This window comes from Prionailurus viverrinus, chromosome B2 (assembly GCF_022837055.1).
Source record: "Prionailurus viverrinus isolate Anna chromosome B2, UM_Priviv_1.0, whole genome shotgun sequence".
Taxonomy (NCBI): domain Eukaryota; kingdom Metazoa; phylum Chordata; class Mammalia; order Carnivora; family Felidae; genus Prionailurus; species Prionailurus viverrinus.
In genome coordinates, this window is record NC_062565.1 from 139,381,433 (window position 1) to 139,398,479 (window position 17,047).

General features: G+C 39.7%; 2 protein-coding genes across 4 annotated transcripts in view; one reads left to right on the plus strand and one right to left on the minus strand.

The window, feature by feature from the left end:
* Nucleotides 1–17,047, plus strand: part of OPRM1 (opioid receptor mu 1) — a 168,367-nt gene that overhangs the window by 129,177 nt on the left and 22,143 nt on the right. The gene's annotated exons all lie outside the window — the stretch shown is intronic.
* Nucleotides 1–17,047, minus strand: part of IPCEF1 (interaction protein for cytohesin exchange factors 1) — a 181,890-nt gene that overhangs the window by 36,447 nt on the left and 128,396 nt on the right. For all 3 annotated transcript variants that reach the window (XM_047858607.1, XM_047858608.1, XM_047858609.1), the window contains 4 exons: nt 14,744–14,817; nt 13,151–13,222; nt 7,720–7,778; nt 6,283–6,371 (listed from right to left, as the gene is read on the minus strand). In XM_047858607.1, the coding sequence (XP_047714563.1) occupies nt 6,283–6,371; nt 7,720–7,778; nt 13,151–13,222; nt 14,744–14,817 (294 nt within the window). The remainder of the gene's footprint in view (nt 1–6,282; nt 6,372–7,719; nt 7,779–13,150; nt 13,223–14,743; nt 14,818–17,047) is intronic.

The following is a 17,047-nucleotide window of genomic DNA, read 5'->3' on the forward strand; positions in this document are numbered from 1 at the left end:
ACTTTGCAGAGCACAACCCCCCCACCCCCACCCCCCATCCTCCGGCCTCCTGCATGACCTTGGGCCATGAGGTGACAGAGGACCTGCTCCTCACTCCAATCCCTGCCATCCAAGTGACCTTGCAGAGGACACTTTATCTCTCCGTCCTATTCCTTTGACTTCCTCCTCCCACCATTACCCACCCCCCTCTCTATCCCAGGCCACCTTCCAAACAATTAGAGTGTTTCTCAAACATAAAACAGATCACAATATTCCCCTGTTGAGAATCCTCTAAGAACTGCCCATCACAAGTAGAAAAATAGCCACAGTCTTCATTATGGCTGAGAAGGCCTATGTGGACTCCCTATCTACACCCCCCGCCCAGCTACATCTCCTTCCACCTCCCCGTCCAGTCCCATCAACTTTCTTTCTATCCCTTGAGAACAGGTGCCTTCTGCCTGAGAGGCCCTCTCTGTGGACTTCTGGTTGGCTGCTTCCTTCTCACCATTTTGGTGTCAGTTGAAACATCAGCAGGCTCTTCCCTGATTGTCACAGGCAAAGCAATGCCCTCCCAACTTGACTCCAGTCACTCCCTAATACATCACCCCATTTTAGCTTCTTCATAGTATTTATCGTTACTCAAGACTATTTGTCTGAATCACAAGTTTATTGTGCCTCTTCCTCAACTTAGAACTTAAGATGCTCTGGGGAAAAGATACGGTCTAGTTCAATGCAGCATTCCCTTATCTGCAACAGTACCTCGTACATGGTCGACACACACACAAAAATGCATTAGCTGCCTGCCTGCCTGACTGACTCAGATTCATCACAAGGAGCACATGGGATAACTGGAAAGGATATTCTTAATAAAAGGTGAACTTCAGCTTGCAAAGGCTACCTGTGACAGTTCTATTTCTTTCTCTTCGGCTTCCTCATTTGTTAAATGCAGAATGTGAAAGTCTAATGAAACCATCCTCCTCGAAGCCATGTGAAAGTGCTAGAGACGTGTAAAGTAGGGACGTTCTAATTCACATGGGGAAATACCTGTAGAGTAACAAATCTGCAGAGAACGTGGATGAAGTTAGAATCATCCACTTGCCCGTTTATGGTCCAATAAAAAAATATTTATTTCATTTCAAATATGTGTTATGAAAAAAGGTGCCTCTTCCCTCCAAAAAAAAAAAAAATGCACTAGGAACATAAAGAGTTCAGAAGAGGGCAAGATTAACCTGATTTAGAGGACCAGGGAAGCTTTACTAAGGGAAGTCATATTTGAATGGGAGAAAGTGGAATGGGGTGGGAGAAACAGTTCCCACAAGCAGAGAAAGTTTATCAATACGGCGCAAGAGCAGGAAAGTCTGGAAAGTTCTGGGGAGACAGCGGGCAGTTTACTGGGCTGCTGACAAAGGAGGAATCAGCAACAAGACTGGAATGGCAGCCTGAGGTAAACCCAAGGGCCTTAAATGCCATGCCAACAAGTGGAGAATTAATTTGATAAGCCATGAAGAGCCACTGGAAGGTCCTGTGCAGGTGAATCAAGACCATCAGAACCACGCTTTGGGAAGACTAATTTGGAAGTGGTTTTTAAGAGGAGGGGGACATTAGAGACAAGGAAGAAAAATAGCCCACTCTCTCTATGACTCGGGCAGGAGCTACTCCAGGCCCCAACAAGGGCAGCAGCCGTGGGAATGTAAGGTGTCAGGGGCAGTCCCATACCTTGTGAGGGACCTCCAGAGGAGGTGCCTGAATTAGACTACTGAAGCAGAGATGCAAACGCTAACTTCAGAAGTCTTGAAGTCAGTTAAATGGTCAACCAGAGAGCTTGCCATAACTGTATCTTCAGGAGAGAAGACGACTTTTCTTTCTACCTTTACCTGGCTTGTTTTTGAAGTCACTGATAACTTTTCATGCAACGATCTCACTTGCAAGCATTTCTATTATTTTATAGAGTACATGCAGCGAAAGATCAAGTGACGTTTTGTAAACAACTGTGCGAGATTCATCCTACCAAGATTAAGTGTGAGTTTCTAAAACTGACTTAACCCCTTTCAGTGTCTAACCTTTGACTTCTTCCTCTGCCACCGACCAAGAAGCCGCAGTTTACAGGGTTTGTTTTTACTCACTGCTTCTTTGGTTTGCTTTAGATTTTTTTTCTCATCATTTGGAGCCAAAGGAATTGTACTTCGAAAAAGCATCAAATGTGAGGACCCTCATGTTAAAATAATCTGCAGGAGCTGTTTGAAGCTGTTTGAAGTTGAAGATAAACATTCATCCTCTCCGTTTTTCCGCCTATCTGATCCACCTATTGGGTGGTCTGCCAAGTTCAAAATCCACCCATTCTATTTTTCAATTATGCCATGACCTGCATCCCCACCGTCTCTCACACTAGACCACTGCAACCCTCCCTTTTCTTTGCTTCTATCCTACTCCCTGCCTCCCAGAGTCTCCCCCCACACAGTATCCCGAGTGGTCCTTTTAAGATGGAAACTGATCACATCACTCCTCTGCTCAAAACTCCCAAAGGCTCCCTAAGTAACCCAAAGCATCAAGGTCCTTAACTGGCCCTCGGGCCCTGCATGGCACGGCCACCACTACCCTCCAACCTTACTTCCTGTTATTCTTACCTTGGCTCACCCTGCTCCAGGGACACTGACTTCCATGCGCTGCCACCTATGCGCCAAGGAGATCTTTGCTTGGAAGACTCCTTCCCCGAACACCTGGCTGCCTCTCACACCACGTTTCTGTGGTTTTGCTCAAACCTCAGCTCTCACTCAGGCCTATCCTGGCTATTCTATTCACAACACAGCCCAACTTCCAGCACTCTTATCTCCCCTCATCCACCATGCTCCACTTCTACGGACACAGCAGATAATTTACTTATTATGTTGACTATTTATTAGCAGTTTCTCTCAACTACAAGTTTGACTCCATGAAGAAATAAATCACTGTCTTTTTTATTCACTCATGTCCCAAGTATTTAGAACAGTGACTCTCAACAAAATTTGTTAAATGAATGAAGAAGCATATAAGCATAGGTTAGGTTACCAATGCTTTTAATAATTAAACTGAGAGGAAAAACATGTGTAACAAAGTTTTAATGATGGTTAAGCTCTTAAGTCACTTTGTAACTTACAACCTTATTGAGTTTAAAAAGTGAATGAAGTCAATTCGTTTTCTGCCCTTTTGTGGGTTTCAAGGAATCGTGGATACTGATTTCTACAAAGCATCTTCCTAAATGAAATCTACAGAGTCCCATCTATTTTCAGTTTTTTTAGTATGCCTATCAAAAGGTCCCCATTTCTCATTTCTCTGGATGCATGCCTATCCATCCTGTGAAGTCTTCTCAAGGAGAAGCAACAGAAACAGAAACCTCTTGTTCACTCAGGGACAATCCCGAAGTGTTCTTTACTGTCTTGTGGAATGTGGTCCCACCCATTAGAAGCACAGGTCCAAATTGGTCTGGTGCTAAAATCTTACTGTTTGCAGCAAGCAATTAGAATTATTGGACACTGAATTAAATTTTCAATTCAAGAGTCTACTTTTGGGAGATAATTTTCCAGGAAAGTATTATTTTACACTTTTGAGTCATCATTCCAAAATGAAAGTTCATTACCCAAAATATTTTTTTCTAAAGCAAGAACTTAGAGAAAAAAAGTTTTTCCACCGTGGCTTATATAACTCAGTCATGGCTAGCCTATGCCAGACTGAGCCAAAACAAAATGAGTTGATTCATGCTCTGGATCAAAGTTACCATGAAATTTTTGAATTTTCATCTGTTTAAATAAAAAGCTTAAATGGTATTTTAACCAAGTGTCTTGCATGTCTGTTTTTCAGAAACAAGAGGAAACAAAAACAAAATCTGCCTGGAAAATATGTGAACAGGAGGAACATATTCAACATATTCTGTTTCTAAGGAAAATAAAATCTAACTGTTCAACATTTATCTATTTCCAATATATTTCTTCATGAAAAAAAATGTTAGCCTTAGTGGCCTTCCAGAAAATGCTCAACTTAATAAATAGTAAGAAATACTATTTGATTGAGGACTCAGAAAATTCTAAAGATTTCCCACTTCAACGACCTCACTTTCTGGCAGCCCCCTCTGCACCCCTTCATTTCTTTGTTTTGAAACAAGCATTCTCTGAGCTTCTACTATAACATCAAGACCATCATTGTGTAATGCAATGGAGTCCTGATCCCTCATCTACGAAGACAATCTGGTTGTTTTTACTTTCATCAAGGCGAGTTCTAGATGGTTGACAATGCTCTTAGTAATCTGTGATGCTAGTGTGCCACTATAAAAATGAAAATCACAGTATTTTAGAACTGAAATAAATCATGTCAGAGTCGTATGTGGGGGGGGGGGGGACAGTAGGAGGCAGAGAGAATTTCAGGAAGAGAAGGTTGGAGGACCAACCAAATTATTGTGTGTTACAGGTTAAAATAGGAAAGAGAGAGAAGGCAGAATAGGCAGAGGTAGACAGACAGAGACAGAAAGAAGAGAGACTGAAGCAGAGAGAAACTAAACAAATATACGTGCTACTCTGTTAAACCAGAAAGCCACATCTATTTAGTCTTTTCCAAATTTAGAAAGTGATTTTAAAAGAAGAGAAAGACGACACTAAGGAAAAGTTATGAATATGTTAACATAGGATATATTGTAAGTCTAGTTCAGAAATCAGTCTAAATTTTACCAGATTCAAAGTTTAAATTTATTTATATCTTGCTTAATTTTAGCTAGCCCTATTTCATAGAAATTTTAATAAACATACTCATTCAACAAATACTTCTTTCTGGACTTGGTTGTTAGCCAAATAAACTAGAAAAGGGACCACAATTCTCCACTGACAGTAGGTGAAAACCATAGAAGTCATTGTTTAAAAGCTATTTAATAGCCTACATCCAGAAACTGACAAGATACAAATAAAGATGAAAACTTCATCACACAACATGGAAAATTCTGGCAAAAGAGGTCTGGCAAGTGAAGGAGAGGCTGTAATCTATCAGAACCTATAATTACTTGGGTGCATGGATGGACAAGTGCAGTAGTAAGGTGGGAAGAGCATATGCTATAAAGCTAGACAGACCAGGGCTCCCCTCTCAGGTGCTCCATATACTGCAAATGTGACCAGGTCATTCTACTTCTCTGAACCTCGGTTTCCTCATCCATGAAATGAAGATAACAGTATCTACTTCCTCATGACCTAGCAATAGGAAACAATTTTTAAAATCAGAAACAAAAGCACAAACCACAACAGAAATAATGGATAAACCTGACACATCGAAATCAAGAATATCTGTCTATGAAAAGAAACCGTGAAACAGAGTCAAAAAGAAAAAAAAGCCATGTAGCAGAAAAGGAGATGTGCCTTACTTCTAACTAAGGACCAATATATAGAATAATAAAGAAACTTTATAAATACAAAATAGTAATAGTAAGACAGCTAAAACTGTACTGAAGATTTTAACAGACTAAACAGAAAATCCAAAAGGCCAACAGATATGAAGAGATGCTTGGCCTCATTAGTAATGAGTGAAATGCTGATTAAATACTACTACTTTTCAGGATTATTTGAAGGGTAAATATATTTAACGCATCTACTTAAGTCCTGCCACATGATAGTTAGAAGAACCATAAATAAACCTCCTCAAAGATCCCTGTTTGAATCCTTCTAGGGGCCATCAATACAATGCCAATGAGCATCCAAATACAAAGCAGCATGCCATAGTCTTAACATCCATTAATAACCTGAACTTATGTTGGATGCTTCCAAAGATAAGAATCAAACTTGAACTTCTCTCTAGTGAATACACAGAATCATTCCAGGTGCAGATTGAATGCACTGACCCCATTCCTGGCCTCCTGATACCTTTCGGAATCCAGCTTTCTCTTCATCTACTGTCTTCGTCCTTTTTATGTTCATTTCACATGGATATAGTGCATGCACCCAGGACAGGCACTTTTCTTCTTTCCGAAGACCAGAAGGGTATAAATAAACATTACAGAACAAATAAATCTTTGCAAGCTTTGGCCCATCACCTAGAAGCCCTTTGCATTACCATGAGTCCTGTCAGCATGACACATCTGTGGGTCACACAAAAATCCACTGAGTTTGTCATACCTGGGGGGTGCTATGGAGAAGGCTCCAGATCAGCACCCCGAGAACAGTACTTGCTCTTTGGCAGGCACTTTAATTGAGCCCATTCTAAAAATTTACCGGTCAAAGTACATTCTACGCAACTGGAAGGAACGACATCCACACATTTCATCGTGACCAACAGACTAATCACGCTGGTACGTACCAAAGGAGAGAAAGTCTCCGCAGAGTAAGGAGGGGGTGGTGTCTCCACAGCTATTTCAGGGTCTTCCTGTTCACTCTCACTGTAGCATTCTATACAAAAATGAAAATGCTTAATGTTTCAACACTGTTGTCACCGATTCCAAGATGCATGAGCAGAGGTTTTTTTTCCATCTGGCTATTGCAATTCCAATCGATTCAGAAAGGACTCATCTACTGAGCTACCTGGTGCCAGGGGATTACATAAGAGGGGAAAACACGAATAGCCATGTTAGGGTTTCTGCCCTTAAGAGGGTCCAATACATAGGAAGAGGACTGGCCATAGCTGTCCTCAGTAATTCCTCAAAAGACGCGTTGAGTCATATACTAAGAGAGCGTAAAATCAGTAGTGAGTAATTTTGATCATGGGAGCCATAATGAGCTAGAAAGGGCTGGATAAGTAAACCATCAGTGGTGCACACAGAGTAATGGGAATACCACGTGGAGGGTGCAGGCTAAACCAAGTATATGGAGTTCTCAGGGGTGTGGTGAAAATCGAAGCTGAAAGTTTGCATGAGGCCGTATCACAGAAGGCCTTACATACCAGGGTTAAGGAGAAGGTTTTCATGTAGTGATTTTTCTCCTCACAATTTATAAACGCACTTCAAATATACAATGGGTATTTATGTCATGGAAAAGAGGACCAAGGAGATGGTTAGGATACTGATTTCACACTCTTATGTTATAGTTCTTTATTATTTTAAATCAAGTTGCCGCTTTCCCATTTCTGAATTTAAGCTTCTGTAATTTTTGTTATCCAAGGATACAACTCCCTGCATTTCAACTGCCAAGTTTTATATGGTCTAAGCGTTTCAGAAATAGTATCAACTCTGTGACCCTGACACCTACAGCTTCCCTCTTCTCAATATTCAGGAGTAATTTCATCATTAAGAAGATTTCAACTCCTGTAGCTTTTGAACCCAGAGAGCTACAGACTGAGCTAAAAATATGGCCTGTGTCCCCATCTGACATTCAGGTTCCTAGCACAAACTTAGAGTAATTAGCCTCAGCACACACCTGGTGGAAATATTAAAACATCTGAGAGGAAATAGTGGGATGAAAGTTATCCGTCTAGATCATGACAAGATCATGTCTCTGAGTAAGAATTCAGTGAGTAGGGCAATAAAACATTTGCATTGGCAGCTGTTTGAGATGTCAGCGAAGCCTACAGCTGCTAACGTGTGGGTGAAGTGTAAAAAGCATTCTTAGCCAGCATGGGAAGCTCTGTTCCATGTTGGTGAGTCCGTGTGAACACGTCTGCCTCGACAAATTTTCAGATGATTTTAAATGCCAAAGTAGGTTTCATTAGGACAAGACCATGCATAGAACTTGACATTGTATTTCCATTCTATCTCATCCCAATATTCTTGCTAAATTTTCAGAAATTTAAAATAGAACATACCTTCATCCTTTGTAACAGTTTCATGATGGATTACAGCTAATCCAAGCTTGTTTAACCACCTAAAATTCAAATAGCAAATAAATGCTCGACCAAAGACACTGGTCCCCTACCTATCTACCTTCCTCCTAGACCCTGAAGGAATATCTTGTGCCAGACATTATAATGCAACTGTCATAATTTACAGTCAGTCTAAACATTTGCAGAAACAGTTTAAGTCTTTAGCATTGAAACCTATAACCTCAATATTTTCCTTACACAGGGCATTCTCTGTAAGACAAGAAACAAGATGGCCCATTATCCAGCTGGCTAATGTGGGCAACTACATTAAATATTCTAAATATATAAACAAATATAACTTTTGCCATTGTGCATTTGAAATTTTTAGCAACCATCAAAACCCGTATCAAGCGCCTGGGTGGCTCAGTGGGTTAATCTTCCATCTTTGGCTCAGGTCATGATCTCATAGTTCGTGAGTTCAAGCCCCATGTAGGGCTCTGTGCTGACAGCTCAGAGCCTGGAGCCTGCTTCAGATTCTGTGTCTCCCTCGCTCTCTCTGCCCCTCCCCCACTCACACTCTGTCTCTCTCTCCTTCAAAAACAAATAAACATTAAAAAATGTAAAAACAAGGGGCGCCTGGGTGGCGCAGTCAGTTAAGCGTCCGACTTCAGCCAGGTCACGATCTCGCGGTCCGTGAGTTCGAGCCCCGCGTCGGGCTCTGGGTTGATGGCTCAGAGCCTGGAGCCTGTTTCCGATTCTGTGACTCCCTCTCTCTCTGCCCCTCCCCCGTTCATGCTCTGTCTCTCTCTGTCCCAAAAATAAATAAACGTTGAAAAAAAAAAAAAAATTAAAAAAAAAAAAAAAAAAAAAGAAAAAAAAAATTAAAAAAAAAAAAAAATGTAAAAACAAAACCTGTAGCATTGAATTTAGTTAACTTGGCCATTAAAGTTCCATCTCTATAATTCTTAAAATGTAATTTTATTCCACAAAAAAATAAAGGAAGAAACAAAAGATGATCCATTTTCAAGCCAGGATTTTTATATTACTCAATAAAAGATCTGGCCAGAGTTTGACAGGCATTCCTAAGCTGGGGAAATTTCTAATTCCTTGAAAAATTTTATATTAGGCAAAAATTGACCATGTCCTATCTTCTTATCGACTTATCATTTTACTGGCAATAAATTTCAACAAAACGTCAATAATAAAAATAGAACTAGATAAACCTTCAGGAACTCAAACTTGGCTCATGATTTCAGGCCACTGGAGGTCCATCTCAAGGGGTTAGCCAGGAACATACTATATGACACAAATTCTTAAAAGTCACAAAATGGGTCAACTTTGTATGTTCCTAGCTATCTAACCTTCTATTTAAAGGGAAAATATTACTTTAGGGTAGTGATAATATGATTGATTTCCCAGTTGTTTCCAGTCTCCTAGATTTTTAGAAAGTATTCCATATTTTACATTCACATCTTTTTTGGAGAAACCAGTGCACTCGATAGAGGCCTAAGTCAACCAATATCAAAGAAATAACAGCAAGAATGTGGTGCACTTACTGACTCACTCTTGCTTTCATTTTTTCTAGTCCTGTACTGCCTCGTGACTATTCAGCATGCCACACCCCCACCATTGCCTCAACACCACACACTCCCAAGTCTGCAAATTTCAACATATTAGGAATCTTTACCCAACCCTCCATCTGCCATGGTCTTGCCATATTTATTTTCTATTAACAGGAAATATATAAATTTGATTTTTAGAAACAAATAAAATAGGCCTTTCTATAAGAAGGAAGCTGAACTTTCGCCTCATTTAAGAGCCCCTTCAACACCATGAAAGACATGAGCTCTTCAATGGCCACTTAAAACCAGACTGATACACAGGTCCAGATCAGGCCACAGGAACCACAAAGTGTTCATCAAGACCTGATAGAATAATAAACAACCAAAAAAAAAAAAAACAAAAACAAAAAACAAAAAACAAAAAAACCCAGTAAATCACAGAAAAAAAACACAAATGGCTAATAAAGAAATAGAAAAAACTTAGCCTCAATAGTATTTTGGGAAATGCACATTCAAACACAGGAAAATATTCACCACCAGACTGGCAAAACTTTAAAATGCCATCGATTTCCAGAATTTAGGAGGAAACATTCTGATCCTTTGTTGAGTTGAACATCAAAATTGAGACAGCCGATTTTAAGCAGGCAATTTGATGATACTAATCAAAATGTAAATATCCACACCCTGAACCCAACAATTTGAATTATAAATGTCTATCCTGAAGACTACAAATAGATGTTGAAGAATGTTAACTCAGTAAGATTTGCAATGGCAAAAAGAAAAAACACTGATACAATATAATCATCTATTAATAGGAAAATGGATAAAGTATGGCACTAATTTCATCATTAAAATCAATGTTATAAATGAAGGTAATAAAGGCTTTGTGATGACCTGGAAAAATCCTAACATTGTTAATTAAAAAAAAAACAAGTACAAAACAATATGATCAGCCAGATTCAATGTACTTTTAAAACTATATATTTGTACATGTACACAAATTGGTAGGCAAAGAAAAGCATCAGGAAAGATATAGGTCAGTCATACTGTTTAAAGTGGTTAATCCTGGGGACAGAAATTGAATTGGAGGGTGAAGGTGGGGGTATGGGAAGGATTTCACTTTACATCCTTCTGTATGATAGAATTTTTTACAAGAATATATCTTAGGTGTCATCTAACTAAAAGAAACATTTTAAAGTACACTTTTAAAAACTGGTCAGGCAAACCACAATGAATGTAATGGCTCACTTTTAAAATACCAACATAAACTATTCTTAGTTTATACCGGACTTCATAATTGTATACTGATCCTCTCCCCCCCTCCAAAAAAAAGCATCTAAAAGTGAAAAAGATAAATTTTTTTAACATATCAAGACAAAAATAGTTTTGAGCTCAGAATGCCTGAAAAGGCATTTCTAAGTTCCTTTCCAGAACACAGAAACACAGAAATATGGCAAAACACACGAATATTGACAATAAAGATTCCTCTCAGCACTTACCCAAAACTCGTGTCCTTTTAATTGCCGCCATTAGCTACTTGCTATGGAAAACGTGATTGTTTAGAATCTTATTTGACTGTTTTCCTTCTAGAACCCACTGGCTTCCCGTATCTCCTTTGCTAAGAACGTTTTTTAAAAACATCAAGGCAGTAAGAAAATTTCTATTTGTGGCTAAATAGATGGATGCACAAAAAGACTTATATTTACATAAATGAAGATGACAGATGTTTCCTGGGAGTTTGTTGTATATTAACTTGATGTGTTGGAGGAGCACAAGTGTTAAGAAATTGATATACAAAACAAGAAGGTTCTTCCCACAAACACTGTCTGAGAAAGGCAGCTACCAACCAGTCTTGGTTTAGAAACCAACTCGTCCATGACCCTAATTACTTACCCCCGTGCTTGTAAATTGAGGGTCCCTGCAGAACACAGCGTTTCTATTAAACATAATTACCTTTCCCTTCATCGTCCCTGAGCGAAATGTCACCACCCAAAAATGCAGTTTCCCAAGGAAGCAAACTTCTAAAACAGGACGCTGGTCTCCGCACGCGTCCAGATTCTCCACTCCCTCCCCCAGATTCTCTGCATCTCACAAAGAAATACCCAGCTACAGTATTTACTGGCTTAAACTGGCCATATCAGTAAGAAAGGGTGCTCTTCAGGTGCCGCTGCGGAAAAAATATCTTTAAATGCCATGTGCATAATCTTGTGGGAGAAGAGGGTTAACGTGGAGGCCCAAAGAGATTCCACACTGATGGCTATTAATGCCACCAGAGGCCAGAAAGGACCACTGGGGATTAATCGATGGCTCAGCTCCAGACTGACCCTCAGTATCATGGGGCTCCAAGTACTGCTGGGTAAGAAGTTAAGCCTTTCACACACCACTGACACACCTAAGGCTTGCTAATCAGTAGGATTTAGTTACCAATACAAATAAAAAGAGAAATAAAGAGCTTTGTGAGGTTTTTTTTATCTTCTTGTGGGCATCTGCTTTTCTCCTTCTCAGGCACTTGAGAAAGCTAGGCAGAGAAAGCTAAAATCAGAGGGTAGAAACAAACGTCTCTCTTCATTTAAGTAAATACAAGTCTTGTCTGAAAGAATTAATTTGTCAATTCCTTGCCTTGTTATTTAACATGGGCTTTCCCAAAGGTCTATAAAGAGCCATTCTGCCTTCATCTGAAGGTTGTGGCAGCGGCTTAGGGAACAGGTGAGAATGTTTCTAGCTAGATGAGCCTGCCAGGGGATATCCCGAAAGAAGGGGTGGGTGGGTGGGTGGGTGGGGGTGTGTGTGTGTGTGTGTGTCTGTGTGCGCGCGCGCGTGCACATGTATGCTTAACGTTTGGTGAAAAGCAGTTTTCTTTAGGTTTCTATCCCACAAGAAGGGGGTGTGTGTGTGTGTGTGTGTGTGTGTGTGCATGTATGCTTAACGTTTGGTGAAAAGCAGTTTTCTTTAGGTTTCTAGAGCAAGACGGTGAAGAGAAATTATATAGAGCAGATTGCTCAAAAAATCATTATGTATAACTAAACAAAACAGATTAAACCATAAGCTCTTTGAATGAATTATGGATGTATTCTTTTATTTCTCTTGCTCAGGATCTGCTGCAATGGGACATATAGTAGGTATTCCACTGACACATTTTATTAGTTACGTAAAGGTAATAAGGAACACAGAATTCTGAGAATAGGGCTTAAGTTAAATAGAGGGCCCACTGATGCCTCAAGCACCTCAAGTATATATAGCCTCATTCAATTAGCAGCCATTGTGATCACAGCATAATCTAAACCAGTAGGGGATGGAGTGGGGCTGGTAGTCCTCAGTGCATACATTCCACTTATTTAAACAGAAAATTAAAAAAACAGGAAATGGTGTCAGAGATATAAAATGTTATGTTAGAGGTACTCTGAGCAAGGACACTTTACAAAATTTTCAGGCTAGAACATGAATTGTGATAAGCACAGAATCATGATGATAATCACACAGCACATAAGAAATGTTATAGATATTTTTCACATAGAATTCTAAAAGCTGTGAGATCGGTCACAGTACTTTTAAGACTTTATCACTGTGATGCTGATTCTCACTGTAACATTTTCTTATAATGACTTCTGTCTTTTCCTTTCTCAACTTAGTGGTTCCCTCTGAAGAATCTTATTACTTCTTCCTAAAATAGCCATTTTGATATATGTAGTTCTCCGAAACGCTTCCAAGTCAGGGAAGAAAGCAAGAACACTTTAAGTGCCAAGGAAATTAATTTTTAAAGCAGCAGAAATAAATAAAACAAGAATTAATATGAATATAGACTTAAAATTCGAACACCTGACCAAAGTAATCTATTCCCATAAAGATTGGATTTAGCAATTTTCTCTACTTACACACTCATTTCCTGTGCATTTTCAGCTGCAAAATAAAAGGTCTTGATTTGTGGATGGCTGATCTTAAAAGCACTTGAAGGGGGGAAAGCACAGAAACATTAAGAAAAAATTAGTGTAGTTGTCAATGGGTTTGAAATGAAATTAAATATAAATATGGTCAATTCATCTGCTTTCTTTGTAAACTCGCAAAAAATAATTTAATTACATTAAGTGCCCACTGTCTAACCTCTTTCATGTAGAGAGCAGAGAATTAATTTAACATGTTGAAATATCCAGAATAGGACTGAGTCTTGGCCAGCCCATAGTTTCTATTTAAAACATATGGGCATATTCTTTTATTTTTGATTGCTAACTGCTTTGCTGTAAAGACAATAAATTAAAATTTACAGTCTTAGAAGTGTCACTTCAAAATACTCAGATCAACTCCTTAAAGCAAAATACTTAATTCAAATACAATCAAATACATACAAGAATTTTATACATCAGAAAATAATCAAGTATAGAACTTCTATACTGTGACAACACATCAAAAATCTTAACCCAAGCCACCGTCTTTGGGTAAAAGAAAAATAAAAGGTATATTTTTCCAGTTTAAAAGAAAAGTATAAAACATTGGAGATCAGCAAACAATGAAATATATCCTCTTCACCATTAGACCGGAAGTCCTGCAGTAGAGGCCAGGGTTTTGGTAAATAACCAGTTCAGTCAAAACCACGAGAATCAACACGACCTCATGTATCACTGGATACGTGCAGCAAGACGAGACTGGCAGGGCTTAAAGCTAATAATTTTATTCATTTTCTTAGAAAAATCTAGTCAACTGCCACAACTTGTAACATGGGTCAGTAGGGAAATGCTTTTTCTGATAAGACAGAAAAAGATGTCAAAGGTAGGATAAGGAATAAGAACAACAAAAAGGTGAGGAGGGCACATTTGCAAAATGCATTGGGATGCTACCACGGAAAAAGCACGTGGACGGGAGCATGGTTAGCTGGTCTGGAGCCAGCTCTCCTGTGATTTCTAGGCAAGCCCTGACTCTGTGCTGTTCCCTTGTCAGCACAACAAGGACCATAAGCTGGTGACTTTTTTGGTTCCTGTCTATTCTCAATCTTTTGGACTTGTATTAGGGCACAATCCCAAAGTCGAAAATGTCTCAGAGAATTCAAAATCCAGGATGCCAATGTGAAGAACTAAGAAAAAGAAACTGCTCTTGGGATCATATCTGCAGCTCTGGCCAGTCCTGTTGATCTGGTCATTCTCTTTAGAAAGACAAAATCTTGACATTTGATCTCCCAGCTAAACCCGGATGGGAGCTTGTTTTTCATTCCATCTCCAACACAGGTGTCAAAAATATGCCATGCCAAAGCTCCGTGGGGTTTTAAAATCCATCTGTTCCACAAAATGAAATTCCAGACAACAAGAGGTTAAAAGCTTAGACCACTGTTTAGGATGCCAACCCATGAGGTTCAAAATTCTCAAGACATTGGGTGTTACCGTCACTAACTTCCAAGTCACCACATCACTCGAGAAATGAAAATTATTAAAGGAAGTTATTCTGGTTCAGAGTCTTATAGGAAATGATAGACAACTTACTGCTTTTTCTTGCATTCAGAAGCTCTCTCCACAGTGAAATCGGGCAGGTTGACAAATCCATCGGCCTTCTCTGCCTGAGAAAAACACATACAACAGATACGAATAAATGCATCAATCCTAGTAAGTTTATAGAGATCACATACATTGAACAGAGATCGTATAAATGCAAACAAAGGCAATCAAAAGATACCTCCCCGAATCAGCACTGGACTTATCCAGATACGTATTTTATGAGAGAAAGTAATATTCTCTTGATAAGTCATCACAAATTGTTCCACGAGAAGTAACATGATACAGCTTAAGTATGGCCAACGTATGGCATGCACAGGACCTCGCCCACCCCTTTCCCGTCTTCCTGGAAAATGCCAGCTAACCAGTCAGAGCTCCACTCCCTGCTGAGTTAGTAGGCATCCCAGTAAGCCAGTTCTCAAACTCCAGTAAGCCACAAGCACAGAAGGTAGAACGTAATTAGCATTCCAGCTTACGGGGGACAGAGGCCTGACTTTGGAGTTAGCAAATCGGGCTTCATATCATGGAGCTAAGACTCACTGGTGGTTCTAAGACTTAAAGGAGCTCAGATAAATAAAACGCTTAACAGTTACTCAACAAGCATTAGTTCCTCTCCCACGTCTATAGGCTGTTCCACAGAATTAAACCACAGAGCCATTCCTTGGAAAATCTCAGTTCGGTAATCCATTCTTAGGAGGCCTTTCTACAAAGGAAAGACGGCAGCAAAAAAAATGGCCCTTCTGAACATTGCCTGAATGTCACCTCCAAACACCAAAAATCGTATAGGACACGTAATTATTGTTCCACCTCTCTGAGAATTTGTTAATCTCTATGAACAAACTGTAACAACAATAGGAAGCTAGACTGCTGGTCCCAGATGGATCCCACATCTTCTTCCATCTATGCTCATATCTTTGAGTACGGAAATACAGTCCACAAGATTAATCGTAAGTCAATCAGTGCTTATTGGCAGAGGAGTAAAAACTTGATTTTGAAAATCCAATCTTAAATTTAAAAATCCACTAGCTATTAACTTAGCACCATGGGTCCTCCCCCTTCACTGTATCATCCTGCACCTTTCCTTTATCTGCAACCAGAGTGCAGCTCCTACTTTTCCTTCGGCAACATGAAACTGTGAAACATTTGAACCTCTGCCTATCCAACCTTCCCTCTCCTACAGGAGTTAATCTATCCAAACTCTCTGCTTGAAATGCTTTCGTATAAGCCTCAAAACTCAATTCTAAAGGGAAATTCCTTCTTATCAAATGATGTATATATTTTTTCCATTCAGATTATCTCTTGTTTTTAATGCTTATTTATTTATTTCTGAGAGAGACAGAGTGATGAAGGGGCAGAGAGAGAGGGAGACAGAATCCCAAGCAGGCTCCGGGCTGTCCGCACAGAGCCCGACGCGGGGCTCGAACTCACAAACCATGAGATCATGACCTGAGCCAAAACCAAGTCAGAAGCTTCACTGACTGAGCTACCCAGGCACCCCTCAACTTATTGATCTCTTCATGAACTGTGTACTTACCAGATGATGGTTTCACCAATCCTATCTCAAAAAGAACGCAAAGTACTTAAAAAACATAGAGTGTAGAGCAACTGTTTCTACAATCCACAGCGCTTCCTGTGAACTCTCATCAGCATTATATAAAAGTATAATTTTGGAAAATTGTTAGGCTCCAGCAATAAACATATATACGTGTTTATTGTGTGTGTGTGTGTGTGTGTATACACGTATACGTCTATACATACATGTCCTCCGCAGAAACATTACTCACAGTAGCCAGAAGGTAGAAACAGTCCGTCCCATCGACAGAGGAAGAAACAAACTGCAGTATAGCCACAGAATGGAATACTACACAACTGTAAAGCCCTGATACATGCCACACACAAAGCATCACACGTTATACGATTCCGTTTACATGAAATATCCAGAATCGATAAATCCAGAGACAAAACACAGAAGAGTGGTTGCCAGGGGCTGGGGAAAGTGGGGAATAGAGAGAAACTGCTTAATGGGTACGGGTTTTCCTTTCGGTGGGTTGAAAACGTTCGCAACTAGACAGAGGTGGGGGTTGCGTAATATCTCCAATGCACCTAATGCCACTGAATGCCTCATTTTAAAATGGATCCTCTTATGTGAACTTCACTTCAATTTAAAAACCATAACCTACATTAGGCGGGTATTTCCATGCCGATTTCTATAATGGCTTTAGAAAGAAAACCACCTGCATTCTCCATTTGTTTCTATTTCCTCCCCTCATTCACTTCTACGCCCACTGTTCCCAG